The 13953-nt window shown below is 46.2% G+C and overlaps 1 protein-coding gene across 1 annotated transcript in view; it reads left to right on the forward strand.

Annotated features, from left to right (window-relative positions):
• ARFGEF2 (ADP ribosylation factor guanine nucleotide exchange factor 2) overlaps window positions 1-13953 on the forward strand; it is a 103832-nt gene that overhangs the window by 18380 nt on the left and 71499 nt on the right. Inside the window, exons 4-6 of the mRNA XM_047746019.1 lie at window positions 3460-3606; window positions 4534-4713; window positions 5157-5391. Coding sequence (XP_047601975.1) covers window positions 3460-3606; window positions 4534-4713; window positions 5157-5391 — 562 coding nt within the window. The remainder of the gene's footprint in view (window positions 1-3459; window positions 3607-4533; window positions 4714-5156; window positions 5392-13953) is intronic.

Below are 13953 nucleotides of genomic sequence, written 5' to 3' on the forward strand. Positions count from 1 at the left end.
AGTTTCCCTAATTTACTTGCATCTTTAGAATGTTAGTTGGATACGAGGAATTTCTCATTTTAATAATATTTTAGGTTGAACCACATGAAATTGTCATTCTCATGGAGTGGAAAACATATCAGGAACTTCATATGACCCAACCTAATACAACTTCTTGTCCATAAAGGAGGAAAATAAGTCAAGGCTAAAGAGCACAGGCGGGTCACAGATAGCTTAGCATTTATATATTGGCTTAACATGTCACTGAGACACCGGGGACAAGTTCTTTAACCTTTCCAGAGTCCGGAATCCTCATAGAATGACAATAGTGCCATTTGCCTCCATAGGTGATGACGAGGACCATATATGATGAGGGTTCCGTGTTTTTCAAACCCAAGTCAGTCATGTTTCACCCTCACAATTTCTCCCATATCTACACTCTTCATCATTATGTATTCAATACTTTTCTTTAAAATAATTTTTTAGAAGTCTTTATCATTAGAGTGTACTTGACATATAATGGTATGTAAGTTTCAGGTGTTCTGGAGCTTGCTTTTCGCTTTCCATAGCGTTTTTAAGATCTAGCTGTATGGCTGCATGCATCCTTTTGACTGATACATGGTATGTTATGCCATCATTTTATTTACCTCTTCTCCTGTAGAGGGGCGTTGACAAATAGAGTAAAGTGAGCATCCATGTGCAGGCAGCCTCCTTGGACATAAGGTCCGTGAGCCAGCTGCCCGGAGGCCTCCCTCCTCTGCCCTTTTCCCATCTCATCCCATCAACAAGGAATAAAGCAGGATTTTCTACCCTCTATCCATGTCATCCTCCCAGAGTTCAAGCCACCAGCATCTCCCTCCTGGACAGCTGCCATTAGCCTCACTGGTCCCCTGCTCCCACTCCTGTGGCCCTCCAGGCAGTTCTCCATGCAGGAACTGGAGGGACCCTTTAGGAATGTACCACATCGTGTTAATCCTTAAACCTGCCAGTAACTTTCCACCCCACTCACTGTGCAAAGCCCTTTCCTCAAGAGAGCTTGCCAAGCACGCTGCTGGACCTCAGCTGTGTTGCCGGGCTTTTTTCTGTACATTTACAAAAATACACAGTCACGTAGTTTTTATTTTCCAAAAATGAGATAATGCTGTGCATTATCACTGCAACTTTTTTTTTTTTTTTTTTTTTTTAAGAGTCTACAAATCAGACAGGGCCCTGGAAATCCCAGCCAGGACCTTTGGCTTTGGTCTGCCCCTGCCCTGGAGAATATAAACTCCAGGAGAAGAAGGACCGTCTTATTCCCTGTTGTACCTCCAGTGCCCAGGCCAATATCTGGCCCAAGGAGGGGTAAGAGGGCCAAACTAGAAATACCCAAGGATGCAGGAACTCTGCTTTCTCCTGGCCCTGTGTCACTGCACAGACAAGGGAGTAAAGCCACTTTAAAACCCTGTCCCACTTGAAGGGGCAGGTGCTCTCAGCCTGTAGAAGAGAGAGACTCCTTCCAGTCCTTTCTCGAATTTGAATTCAGCAGTAGTTCACCTCTGCCTTGCTTTGCAACATCGTTGCTGGGTTCTACGGGGCCTATTTTTCAACATTCACATTTTAGGAGTTCAGAACCATCCCACTCATAATCTGGTGCTCCGGACGGGCTTGTGCACCATTAGGGGTAAGGCATAAGCAGTGTCAAAAACCAGAGTTCACTTACCAGGTGGCCAGCGCTGCCTGCTTCGGAAGCCTGCACGTCCAGCAGCAGGGAGAGGGTTGAGGTAATTTAGGGCGTCTTGAGCTCTTTTTCAGAAACACATTTCAGCACCGTCCCCACCCTCTGTACCTTCCGCACGGCTGCTCCCATCCCGTGCCCCTTCTGGTGCCCTCGGGGGTTGGAGTTGGTCAGCAGAGGGTGCGCAGACCTCTCCTGCTTGTTCAGTCACACAGTTTAGCAGGATCCGGTTCTAGCCTCAGCCACTCTCTCTTAACCCAGCTTGTCCTGCTTGCTGGATGGTGGTGCTTCCCGAGCTAATGATGGGGGGAAAGCTGTTGAGAAATGGAGTCGGGCCTCTGCGAAGTGGCAGGTCTTCCCAGCACAGTGGTGGTGGCACCGTAGATAACCTCAGGCTCGTATGTCACTTTGTGCATGTAGAAGCAAGGAGATGACAAATTAGGAACCCAAAAGGATAAAGAACAGAGAACAGAACAGCATTTTAAAGAGTCTTTAAGTCAGTGGAAGCAGAGGATGCCTTCGAATTCACATATCCTAGAGGGGTTGTGTTAGAAGAGTGATTATTTTATCTGGTCGAGTCTCAAAATAACCTGGATAGCTTGGAGAAAAACTCTGATGGCCAGGCTGTCCCCCAGAAGTTCTGATTCACTGAGGTCTGGGAGTCTCTGTTTGTCATGGGCTCCCTCAGGTGATTCTGAGACGTGGCCAGGCTTGGAAATCATCCTGCCCCTAACCTTTGACTTCCTCTCCAGCTTTCAGATTCTCCACAGTGAAATGCAGGTCCTAAGTGAGATGGCACAGGCCTCGGAAAGGCAGCCCTTGTCCAAGCCAGTCAGTAGCCCTACCAAGAAGGCGTGGCCCAGGCAGCCCCCCACTTCTTCCGCCACTGGGTTGACACACGTTTGATAACATAAGTGCAGAATTGAGTTCCGCCCTCCAGCAAAACACATTATGGGTTGTTTCTTATGTATCTTTCCTTTTAAAAAGAAAAAAAAAAACACCCCATATGTATGGTTTTGTTTTTTTTTTTTAAAGATTTTATTTATTTATTTGACAGAGATCACAAGCAGGCAGAGAGGCAGGCAGAGAGAGAGGAGGAAGCAGGCTCCTTGCTGAGCAGAGAGCCCGATGCGGGGCTCGATTCCAGGACCCTGAGATCATGACCTGAGCCTAAGGCAGCGGCTTAACCCACTGAGCCACCCAGGCGCCCCCATATGTATGGTTTTTAACAGCTCATGATATAATTCACATGCATACAAGTCACCCATTGGAAGTGTACAATGCAGTGATTTTTGTACATTGACGAACTTGTACATCCATCCCCACAATCTAATTGTAGACCATCTTTATCACCTGAGAAAAAAACCCTGGGTTCATCACCAGTCACTCCCCTTTTCTCTCTAAACCACCCCCTACCCCCCAGCTCTGGGCAACCACCAACTACTTCCTGTCTCCATTATGTATCGCTTTTAGGCCATCAGTTTTTCACACTAGTAGTTGTGTACCTGTGACTCTTCTACACCTTGCCTGTTCCACTGGATAGGCTTTCGCCTGGGGCTCTTCTGCCGTGGGAGACGTGGGAGAGTGGGAGGGGGGTGAACACTGCAGCCATAGGGTGGCTGTGCCTGCCATGCCCCAGGGGAGCCGAGGGGTCTGTGGGAACCAGAAGTTAAGGCCAACCTTACTACTGCCTGTCTTTTGTTGCCCTGGGCAGCCTCAGTCCTGGCCAGGCAGAAACCTTTCATCTTTGTTCTTTCTGCATTTAGAAACTCATCGCATATGGGCACATCACTGGCAACGCCCCTGACAGTGGAGCCCCGGGGAAGCGGCTCATCGACAGGATTGTTGAAACCATTTGCAACTGTTTTCAGGGCCCTCAGACCGATGAAGGAGTTCAGTTACAAATAATTAAGGTATTTCTGTTTGTTGGCCTGGTCTGGATTTTTAAATAAGAAAGCTAGTCTCCCTTGGGAATTTGGGTTTCTGATTTACCATGTGTTAGTTGTCTCAGGTGGTCCTGAGCTAGAGCAGAAGAGTGTAAGCGTCGCTTAGATCTTTTGTTAAGTGTCAGAATTTATTAGCACAGACTGAGACAAGAAAAGTGGAACCAGGTGTGTTTCCAAAGTAAACAGTTGCCCTAATCACAATGTAAATTGCTTGGCAATTGAGTGGGCTTGAAATCCTCTGGGCTTTTCTCCTTGAAATCCTGGATTCCGGGTCTGCCATTTCTCAGTGGGTCCTGAATAATCTTACACCGATCTGCCCCTTGTCCTCTTGTCCTGCTCCCATCCCACCCCCCATTCCATTTCCCTGTTCCATTTCCACTGCCAGAAGTGGTTTGGCATGTGACAGTACTGTCTTCTTGTCGGGAGAACAGGATCGGGAGGGCTGTAGCCAGCGTTCCAGATCTGAAGTCCTCACTGTGCTAGCTTTGTGCGGGATGGCTCCATGTTAGCCGCTGTTGAACCTCTCTTGAAAACCTTCCAGGGAACTGGGACCCTGACTGCCTATCAAAACCTGTCTATTCAGTGATTAATATAGGTGAGACCAAGTTAAAGCGGTTTCCCTTCTGAGAGAACTGTGTTTTTGCCTCTTAAAAAAGTATATTGATAGAAAGTCCTCTTCAACACAACTTGATTTTGGCAAATAATTTGAATTTTATAGGTTAATAATTATCTTTAAGCTTCAGAGCAATAGGGAGTTTTGCTTTGCAGAGCCATCTTCTTACCATTTACAAAACCAAGCCAAACAAAGCGAAACCCTGTAGAAAAGTTTGGCTGTGGGAGGATGGGAAGCAGATGGATGTTTGTGAAGGTGAAGCTTGTGGATTTTTGTTTTAGGCTCTTCTGACAGCGGTGACATCCCCACACATTGAAATTCATGAGGGCACTATCCTGCAGACAGTCAGGACATGTTACAATATCTATTTGGCCAGCAAAAATCTCATCAATCAAACCACTGCCAAGGCTACCCTCACTCAGATGCTGAACGTCATTTTCACACGCATGGAAAACCAAGTGGTGAGTGGTGGCGGTCATCAGCTGCTGGGGGCAGTGCACACCCAATGTGTGAACAGTTTCATTTTAAAGTGCATCCATTCTTCCTCTGAATTCTGTTTTTGTTCTTGCTTTAAAAAGCAGAGAAAGAATCTAGCTTGGGTTTTGGAATCAGCATTCAGATTTTGCTTTGAGTTTGTCAGAAGAATTTATTTCCTTTTTAAAATGTTATCCTTCTGTTTAAAACGTTATCCTTCAGGCTGGCAAATTTTCTGGTCCTTCTCAAAATGCTGGGACGTATATATTTTTTTTTTAAGATTTTATTATTTTTAAGTTATCTCTATACCCAATATGGGGCTCGAACCCACAACCCTGACATCAAGAGTCCTAGGCTCCACCGCCTGAGCCAGCCAGGCACCCCAGTGCTGGGAGCATTTAGACTGAATCCCTTTTTTGTTGCCTTGTAGTTACAGGAGGCCAGAGAATTGGAAAGACCAATCCCGTCAAAACCCCAGTCCCCTGTGATCCAAGCTGCAACAGTGTCCCCAAAGTTCAGTCATCTGAAGCAGAGCCAGGCACAGAGCAAACCAACGACTCCCGAAAAGACAGATTTAACCAACGGCGAACATGCCAGAAGTGGTTCTGGAAAAGCGAGCTCAGAAAATGGAGATGCACCCAGAGAAAGAGGCGCATCACTATCAGGTACACCCTGGGCGCTCTTCATCTCCCCCCGTGCGAGGGACCCATCTGTGGCTGAGGGGCGGTTGAAGGGGTAACAGCTTGTCTCTTTCTGGGCCTTCCCCTTCCCTGTTGCTCATCATTTGAGGAGCACAGCACCTAAAGCAGGATGTCTGCGGTCCTGTGTCGGCTGGGTGCTTTTCTCTAACTAGTCCCTGGAACGCAGCAAGCTCCTGCTTCTTGACGCCGGCTTCCGCGCGGTGGCTTCGGGTTGGGTTGTTTATCTCCATGTAGTTAATTGTTTGGGTAGTTAGTCACTCAGTGTCTCTTCTCTGCCCCAGGAGGACGAGGGGACTCCCTCTGTCATATATACATGGGATCTCTGTACCTTGCTCATGGCCTGGCAGCTAGTGGCCACTCACAGACATCTGTGAAAGGAGCAAGAAGGTGGGAAGGTGGGCGGACATACAGGTGGACAGACAGATAGCTTTGTTTTCTTCTCCGGTGACCTAGTACGTTATGTATTTTTGTTTGCTTTTTTAAATGAAGACATCCCACACCTGATTGTAGTCCTAAAGTAAATGAAACATTAGGCAAGAAACGGCAGATTGGATTATCATAAGATTATTTCAGAATGTTTGCGTGTTTCTCTGGGCAGGTTGTATGAATCAGTTCCCAAATTCGTATTTTTTGGGGAACTGTCCCTTCCCAAGTGATTTTTGTGTAGTAAATCTTCACTCTAGCTGCTTGGTCTACATGAAATACCTGATGTGTCTTTATATCTCATCTCTTCTGTCATTATTGACAACAGTTTCTGTTGGTAGAATGTTCTGTGAGAGGACATGTGTGTGAGCAGCTTTTGTTCCTCCATTATTAAAGCGTGCATAGCATACACAGGAACAGACCAAATGCTGTTGCTGGAAGGTTTTTCCATATCAGTTTACTCAGGGAAAGGACAAAAGAGAAAGTTGCCATCAAAAATGGTCCTGGTCTCTGGGTGAGCACAGAGTTGCTGTGTCCTCAGTCCTGTGGTCCTGTGTCTCAAGGAAGGTGCTCAGAAACTCCTGGCCCATCCTCTAGATCTGTCACCGTTTTCACTTTCTAAACTCTCAGAGCAAGGACCAGGTTTTACTGTAACCCTTATCAGGCCGTGATCAGTCAATAAACATTAATATTTAAACACTTGGTACATAGTAAGCATAGCTGTGCAGATAAAAATACGAGTCTCTCTGGCTGCATCTGTGTTTCCACTACAACCCATTTCCTCTGTGGCAGCCAGAGTGCTCTCATAAAGCATGAATTAGATCACAGACCCCCCCTCTGCGTAAACCCCTTTGGTAATTTCCCATTCACAGTGAAATCTGTGCCCGCCCAGCCCTTGACTTCCAAGGCCAAGGCCGTATGTGACGTGACCTAACTCCTGTCCGCCTCTCCATCCCGTTATACTTCTTTCCCCCTTATTGACTATACAGTGTGCCTTGAGAGTCCATGCTTGCTGTTGGTGCCTTTGCACTTCCTGCCCCCCTCCCCCGTTTATCTTCAGGTCTCTCAGTTCACACTGATCACCCTCTCCGCAGCTCCCACATTTCTGCCCTATCAGCCGCTTTTCTTTTCTACATAGCGCTTATCACTACCTGAGATCACTGAAGAGTTTATGTTTACTTATTCCTGGGAGGAGATCTAGACCACTCTGTTCACCACTATATTCCCAACACTGGCATGGTGCCCAGCATTCATGGCAGACACTCAGTAAATACATTTTTTTGGAATGAATGAGGGAAGAAAACTTGACTTCTAAAAAGATCATTTTGCGGAAACACAGTAACTTAAAATTCTGCTGTAAAAGAGTGATTTGTACTTAGTATATTGCTGTGGGTTTTGTTGCCAATGCTTGGTGCCCCCTGCAAGGCTTCTCCCAAGAATGAGGGAATCAGACTGCCTTTAATCATCAAATGGCATCAAAAGAAATGAAATCTTGCCATTTGTGACAATGTGGATGGAACTAGAGGGTATTATGCTGAGCGAAATAAGTCAATCAGAGAAAGACAATTATCATATGACCTCCCTGATATGAGGAAGTTGAGAGGCAACATGGGGGGGGGTTGGGGAGGTAGGAAAAGAATAAATGAAACAAGATGGGATCGGGAGGGAGACAAACCATAAAAGACTCTTTTTTTTTTTTTAATATTTTATTTATTTATTTGACAGACAGAGATCACAAGTAGGCAGAGAGGCAGGCAGAGAGAGAGAGGAAGGGAAGCAGGCTCCCCGCTGAGCAGAGAGCCCGATGCAGGGCTCGATCCCAGGACCCCAGGATCATGACCTGAGCCGAAGGCAGCGGCTTTAACCCACTGAGCCACCCAGGCGCCCCCAAACCATAAAAGACTCTTAATCTCACAAAACAAACTGAGGGTTGCCGGAGGGGAGGGGAATAGGGAGAGGGTGGTGGGGTTATGGACATTGGGGAAGGTATGTGCTATGGTGAGTGCTGTGAAGTGTGTAAACCTGGTGATACACAGACCTGTACCCCTAGGGCTAATAATACATTGTATGTTAATAAAATAAAAAATTTCAAAAATACCAGTGACAAACCCCCAGATAATGGGTTGGAATGGAAGTGTGCTATTACCCTTAAAAAGAGTGAGGGGCTTCTTGTTCTCCAGATGTAGCTCTAAAGAAAGAATAGGTTCTTCAGAAGAAGGGGTTGAGCAGCCTTGGAAGCTGAGGGTAAAGGTAGCCCAAGAGGCAGGTGACGGAGATGTCCGCGCAGGGGGATGGGGCCCTGGGTTAGCGTCCAGGCTGTTGAGGCCCTCTGCGGGCCCTGGGCTCTAGGGCCTCTGTGATGGGGGAGAACACACCCTGCCCTTCTGTGGGGTCCATTCTGTAGTCATCACATCCTGGAACTGCCCCGAACTAGCCAGTCACTGTGCTGGGCACCGTGTTTGCTAACTGGGCACTCAACATACATTTTCCTATTTATTTATTTATTTACTGATTTTAAGATTTACTTACCTATTTTAGAGAGAGTGCAAGAGTGGGTGAGGCAGAGGGAAAGGGAGAGAAAATCCCAAGCAGACTCCACGCTGAGTACGGAACCCTCCCGGGCTTGATCCCAGGACCCCGAGATCATGACCTCAGCCAGAATCAAGAGGCGAACGCTCAACTGACAGCGCCACCCAGGCGCCCTCCATTTTCCTATTTAATTTGCTGAGAACCCTCCCCACGGCCTTCCTGGGATCGTTTGCCTCCCAGTGAAATTTGCATAGATGCAGACAGTTCACAACAGACTTGAACATCTCTTTCCCTTTACTGGTTTTTATCCTAAGTTGATAAATCAATAGTCAGTCCGTCATTCTTATCAGCCTGTCCACGACATGGACTAAATTGCTCTGTGTAAACTTACAAAATAGATTTTTGAGCCTGAGACATTCTAGCTTATGTGAATTTGGGGGCACGGCCAGCAGTCTTCCCTGGGGACCCCACCCCATGTGTCCATTCACACTCCTCCTCAATGCCTGGCTGTTCTTGTCAGTTTTCTTTAAAAAAAAACAGCTTCATTAAGCTGCAGTTTGTGTACCATAAATTCAGCTTTCTAAAACGTACAATCCAATTATTTTTAGCACATTCACAGAGTTGTGCAGTCGTCACCGTAGTCAATTTTAGAACATTTTAATTACACCCAAAAGAAATCCTGTGCCCAGAAACTGTCACTTCCCATTTTCTTTTTTGTTTTTAAGATCATTTTTAAGAATCCGACTTTTTGACTCCCAACATGCATGAGACATCACGTTTACATTGCTGTGGCTAATGGGTAGCTACTGTGCGTACACAAATACCTGTGTGTTTAAGGATTTCTTAGCTCGGTTTTTCTTCTTGTGGCTCCTGCTTTTTTTTTTTTTTTTTTTTTTTTTTTTTTTTTTTTTTTTTTTTAAGATTTTATTTATTTGACAGAGAAAGATCACAAGTGGGCAGAGAGGCAGGAGGAGAGAGAGAGAGGAGGAAGCAGGCCCCCTGCAGAGCAGAGAGCCCGATGCGGGACTCAATCCCAGGACCCTGAGACCATGACCTGAGCCGAAGGCAGAGGCTTAACCCACTGAGCCACCCAGGCGCCCCCTTGCAGCTCCTTCTTAAGAAAAAAAGAACAAATGCAATTCTTAAGTATTCTAAAATAGAGCAGAGTTATCCTCCCTCAGCCAGTATGGAGATTCTGATCGGACAGCCTGGTTTCAAATTGTGACTCTAGGGTCCAGTAGCTGTGTGACCTTGAGGGAAATCTTCAACCTCTCTGAGCCTCGGGTCCTCATCTGAAGGTGGGGCCACAGCTAGTACCGATCGTACAGGTTTATGAGAATTAAATCAGAGCAGTGTCTGGCGCTTGGACCTGTGTGTTTGCTATTATTACCTTTCAAATAAGTTTCCACTTAAAAAAATGAGTTAAAAAAGCAAATAGTTAAGATGGTAGTCAGATGTGAAGGTGGTGAGAACAGTGCATAGAATAAAGGGAGCCTGTTTTCCGTGTTAGCAATCCCAGATCCTCTGCTTTAGGAATTTCAGTATTTTTTGTGGATAAAACAAAAATTGTCTCAGACCAACACTTTATAAAAATAACAGAATGTACCCCCGGGTCCCCCTCCTTTCTGATACAGCCTCCCTTGCTGGGCGGCTCCCTCTCAGGGGTTTACGACTTCTGTGTTAGCTGCTCGATGGACACTTACTTTGCGACAGTAGGTTGCCTAAGTGTTCCTTCCTGTCGAGGAACAGTGTTGGCGTGTGGTTGGAATGTGACAGCAAACAGCTTTGGTCCCTGATTTTTTTTCCTTTAGCATTCTTGCATATTACCAAGTGCTTGGACATTGGGCACAACCAAACCCTAGTTTCTAGGAAATAGGCATGTCATGTTTTACTGTCACTGTGTGTTCACATCTGTCCCCACCATTCTACATCTGCCTCGTCCCCCTCTGCTTTTTCCCTAGCACTGTAGTGTGCAGCATAACACAGTTATTATCCCAGCTAGAACATAAGCACCGTGAAGATAAAGATCTTTATTTTAAACAGTGATATATTCCACATGCCTGGAACAGGGCCAAACAGGCAGGCATTCAACTTTTTGATGGAGTGAGTGAGTGAATGCATCTTACTATACCCCACCTACCTCCCTCCACCATGGTCCCCGTTTCACTGGACAGAAAACAGAGGCATGGGAGGGTGTGTCTCAGATTCCTTCCAATTTTTCCCCGATTATTCTTAGCATGTAACTTTCATACTCCAGGTTACCTTATGGTTCCAGATGCTGTCATGTCCTCCTGCAGGAAGGAGAGAGGGTGGGACTCAAGGACTCCCAGCTGAGTCATGGTGCTCCCTACGGGGCCTTCCCGAAGCCCAGGCAATCCGCAGTAATTTACGCTTTACCCCTTATTGGCTAGAACTTGGTCACACGGCCACCCTTTCTGCTGGGGTGGCCAGGAAATACAGGGACAGCCCCTTCCAAAACAGAATTAGAGCTGTGTGAGGATTCAGCTTGTGAGTTAGTGACTGGCGATACCCACCACAGGGGTGGTTCTCCTGCTGGCTAAGGAGGGAGTGGCCGCAAGGGTTTATTTTATCTGAACCTCTTCAAGGTGACCCTCTTATTTTGCTTAGGGACAGAGTTTGTGAAATGGCCAGTCAGTAATGGCCAAGTGGTGACTGCTGGACATTCCCGGGAACCAGCATATTCTGAACCTTGCAAGGATTTGGTTTGGTTTGGTTTGGTTTGCTAACCTTTTGACAGCATGCTTGAAACTTAAACACAGCACACTTTTTAGTGGTTATTATCGCATTGGAAGGCCTCTTCTCAGCCCTCCCACAGGCTGATGTGTCAGCAGGGGAAGCAGGCAGGGATACCGTGGTGGTCCTGCTACCTCTGGGCCTCTTTAAGGGCTCTTCAGCGGCAGCTGCCTCCACGGGAACCTTCTTTTGGAATTGGGGCTTCCTGACTCTCCCACGCCTTCCTGGCCTGAGAAGATTTTGATATTGCACAGTGGCTGCTACGGATACAGCCTGTCAAGGAAAGTGAGTTAAACACTGTTATTCCTCCAAAAAAATGGTGGTCCTGGTGCTGTTTAAGTGGGAAAACTGCAGTGAGGGAAGAGGAGGATCCCTGTAGAAATGGACATTTTTTTTCTCTTTAGAATGAAAGATAGTGATGGCTTTAAGTAACTGAAACTGTGTGGTTAGTGGGAAATTTCTTGTCTGTTTTTTTTTTAATTTGTTTATTTATTTGGCACAGAGACAGTTGGTGGGGTGTGGTAGGCAGAGGGAGAGAGAGAATCTCAGGCAGACTCCATGCCCCGCATGGAGCCCAATGTGGGGCTCAGTCTCAGGACCTGAGCCAAAATCAAGAGGCACAGGCTTAACCAACTGAGCCACCCGGGTGCCCCTAGTTGGGAAACCTCTGTATGGACTTAGTCTCCAGGGCTAGGCAAGTGGCAGACGTGAGAAGGCCTTGGGGCGCCTAGGTGGCTCAGTTGGATAAGCCTCTGCCTCTTGATTTTGGCTCAGGTCACGATCTCGGATCTCAGAGTCCTGGGATCGAGCACTGTGTCAGGCTCTGCACTCAGCAGGGAGTTTGCTCTCTCTCTCTCTCTCTCTTCCTCTCACCCTCCCCCCTCCACTCATGCGTGCACTCTTATCTCTATCTTTCTCCAAAGTAAATCTTTTAAAAGGACATGTGATGTGATGAGCACTGGGTGTTGTACGCAACTAATGAATCATGGAACATTTTATCAAAAACTAATGATATACTATATGTTGGGTAATTGAATTTAAATTAAGAAAGAAAGAGGGGCGCCTGGGTGGCTCAGTGGGTTAAAGCCTCTGCCTTCGGCTCAGGTCATGATCCCAGAGTCCTGGGATCGAGCCCCGCATCGGGCTCTCTGCTCGGCAGGGAGCCTGCTTCCTCCTCTCTCTCTCTCCCAGCCTCTCTGCCTACTTGTGATTTCTGTCTGTCAAATAAATAAATAAAATATTTTAAAAAAATAAATAAATTAAGAAAGAAAGAAAGAAAGAAAGAAAGAAAGAAATGAGAGGGCCTCTCTCATGAGGGCATCAGGAATGTCTTAACACAATCATACCCTACAGACCAAAGAAAAATTAACACTTGAGTCCTCACTCTACAAACACCATTTTAAATGCTTTCTAGGTATTATTTTACTGAATTCTCACAAAGCTCCATGAGGTAAGTACTACTGAAATCATCCTTGTCCACTACTGAGGGAACTGAAGCTTGGAAAGGTAACGTGACGTAGGTCCCCACACTGGGAAGTGGCAGAGCAGGAACCTGAACCAGACACATTGGCTCTGGAGCCTTCACTCTTCTGTGTTGAAGTCAATTCTACAAGGGAATATTTTCGCTTTTTCGCTCTGATGTCTTTCAGACACCCAACCCCGTCAGTGTCCCATTTTCCCCACTCTTGACAGACCCATGACGCCTGTGCTCAGTGGCAAGGACTGAGGCACCAGGACATCTTAGAGTTCATGCCTTGGCTAAAGGGGGCAGGTGCTCCTAGTTGCAGACACTGTGGCCTGGTGTTGCCAGATAATCCAGATCTGGATTTTTATGACACATCTCCCAATTTTTGTTGTTGTTATTTTTTGTCTTTTTTTTTTTTTAAGATTTTATTTATTTATTTGACAGACAGAGATCACAAGTAGGCAGAGAGGCAGGCAGAGAGAGAGGTGGGAGGAAGCAGACTCCCTGCTGAGCATAGATTCCCAATGCGGGGCTTAATCCCGGAACCCTGGGATCATGACCTGAGCCAAAGGCAGAGGCTTTAACCCACTGAGCCACCCAGGCGCCCCACATCTCCCAATTTTTTAAGTGTTCACAGCTAATGCAGATAAAAAGAAAATATAGTCCATAAGCACTGCCAGTGAAACAATCAACAGAATTTAAATGCATCCTATGGAATAGGAGAAAATATTTGCAAGCCGTTTATCTGAGAAGGGATAAGTATCCAAAATATACAAGGAACATCTACAGCTCAATAGCAAAAAAACAAATAACCCATTGAGAAATGGACAAAGGACCTGAATAGACAATTCTCAAAAGAAGACATACAAATGGCCAACACATACTTTAAAAGGTGCTCAGTTTCACTAATCATCAGGCGAATGCAAATCAGAACCACAATGAGATATCAGCTTGCCCCTGTCAGAATGACTGTTACCAGAAAGGTGAAGGACGAGTGCTAGGGAGCATGTGGGGAGAAGGGAGCCCTTGTGCCCTGTCGCAGGAATGGAAATTGGTACGGCCGATATGGAAAACAGTACGGAGGTTCCTCAGAAAATTAAAAATAGAGCTACTTTATGATCGAGACGTCTTATTTCTAGGTATATCTTCAGAGAGATTATAATCAGGATCTTGTCGAGATCATCTGCACTTTCCTGTTCAGCATTATTCACAATAGCCAAGATGTGGAAGTAACGTCAGTGTCAAAAGATGAATGGATAAAGCACTCACGCGCACACACATGTAGACAAGCACGCACACACTGGACTATTATCCAGCCTTTAAAAAGAAGGAAATCCTGCCATTTGTAACAACAC

The sequence above is a fragment of the Lutra lutra genome, chromosome 9 (genome assembly GCF_902655055.1).
Source record: "Lutra lutra chromosome 9, mLutLut1.2, whole genome shotgun sequence".
NCBI lineage: Eukaryota > Metazoa > Chordata > Mammalia > Carnivora > Mustelidae > Lutra > Lutra lutra.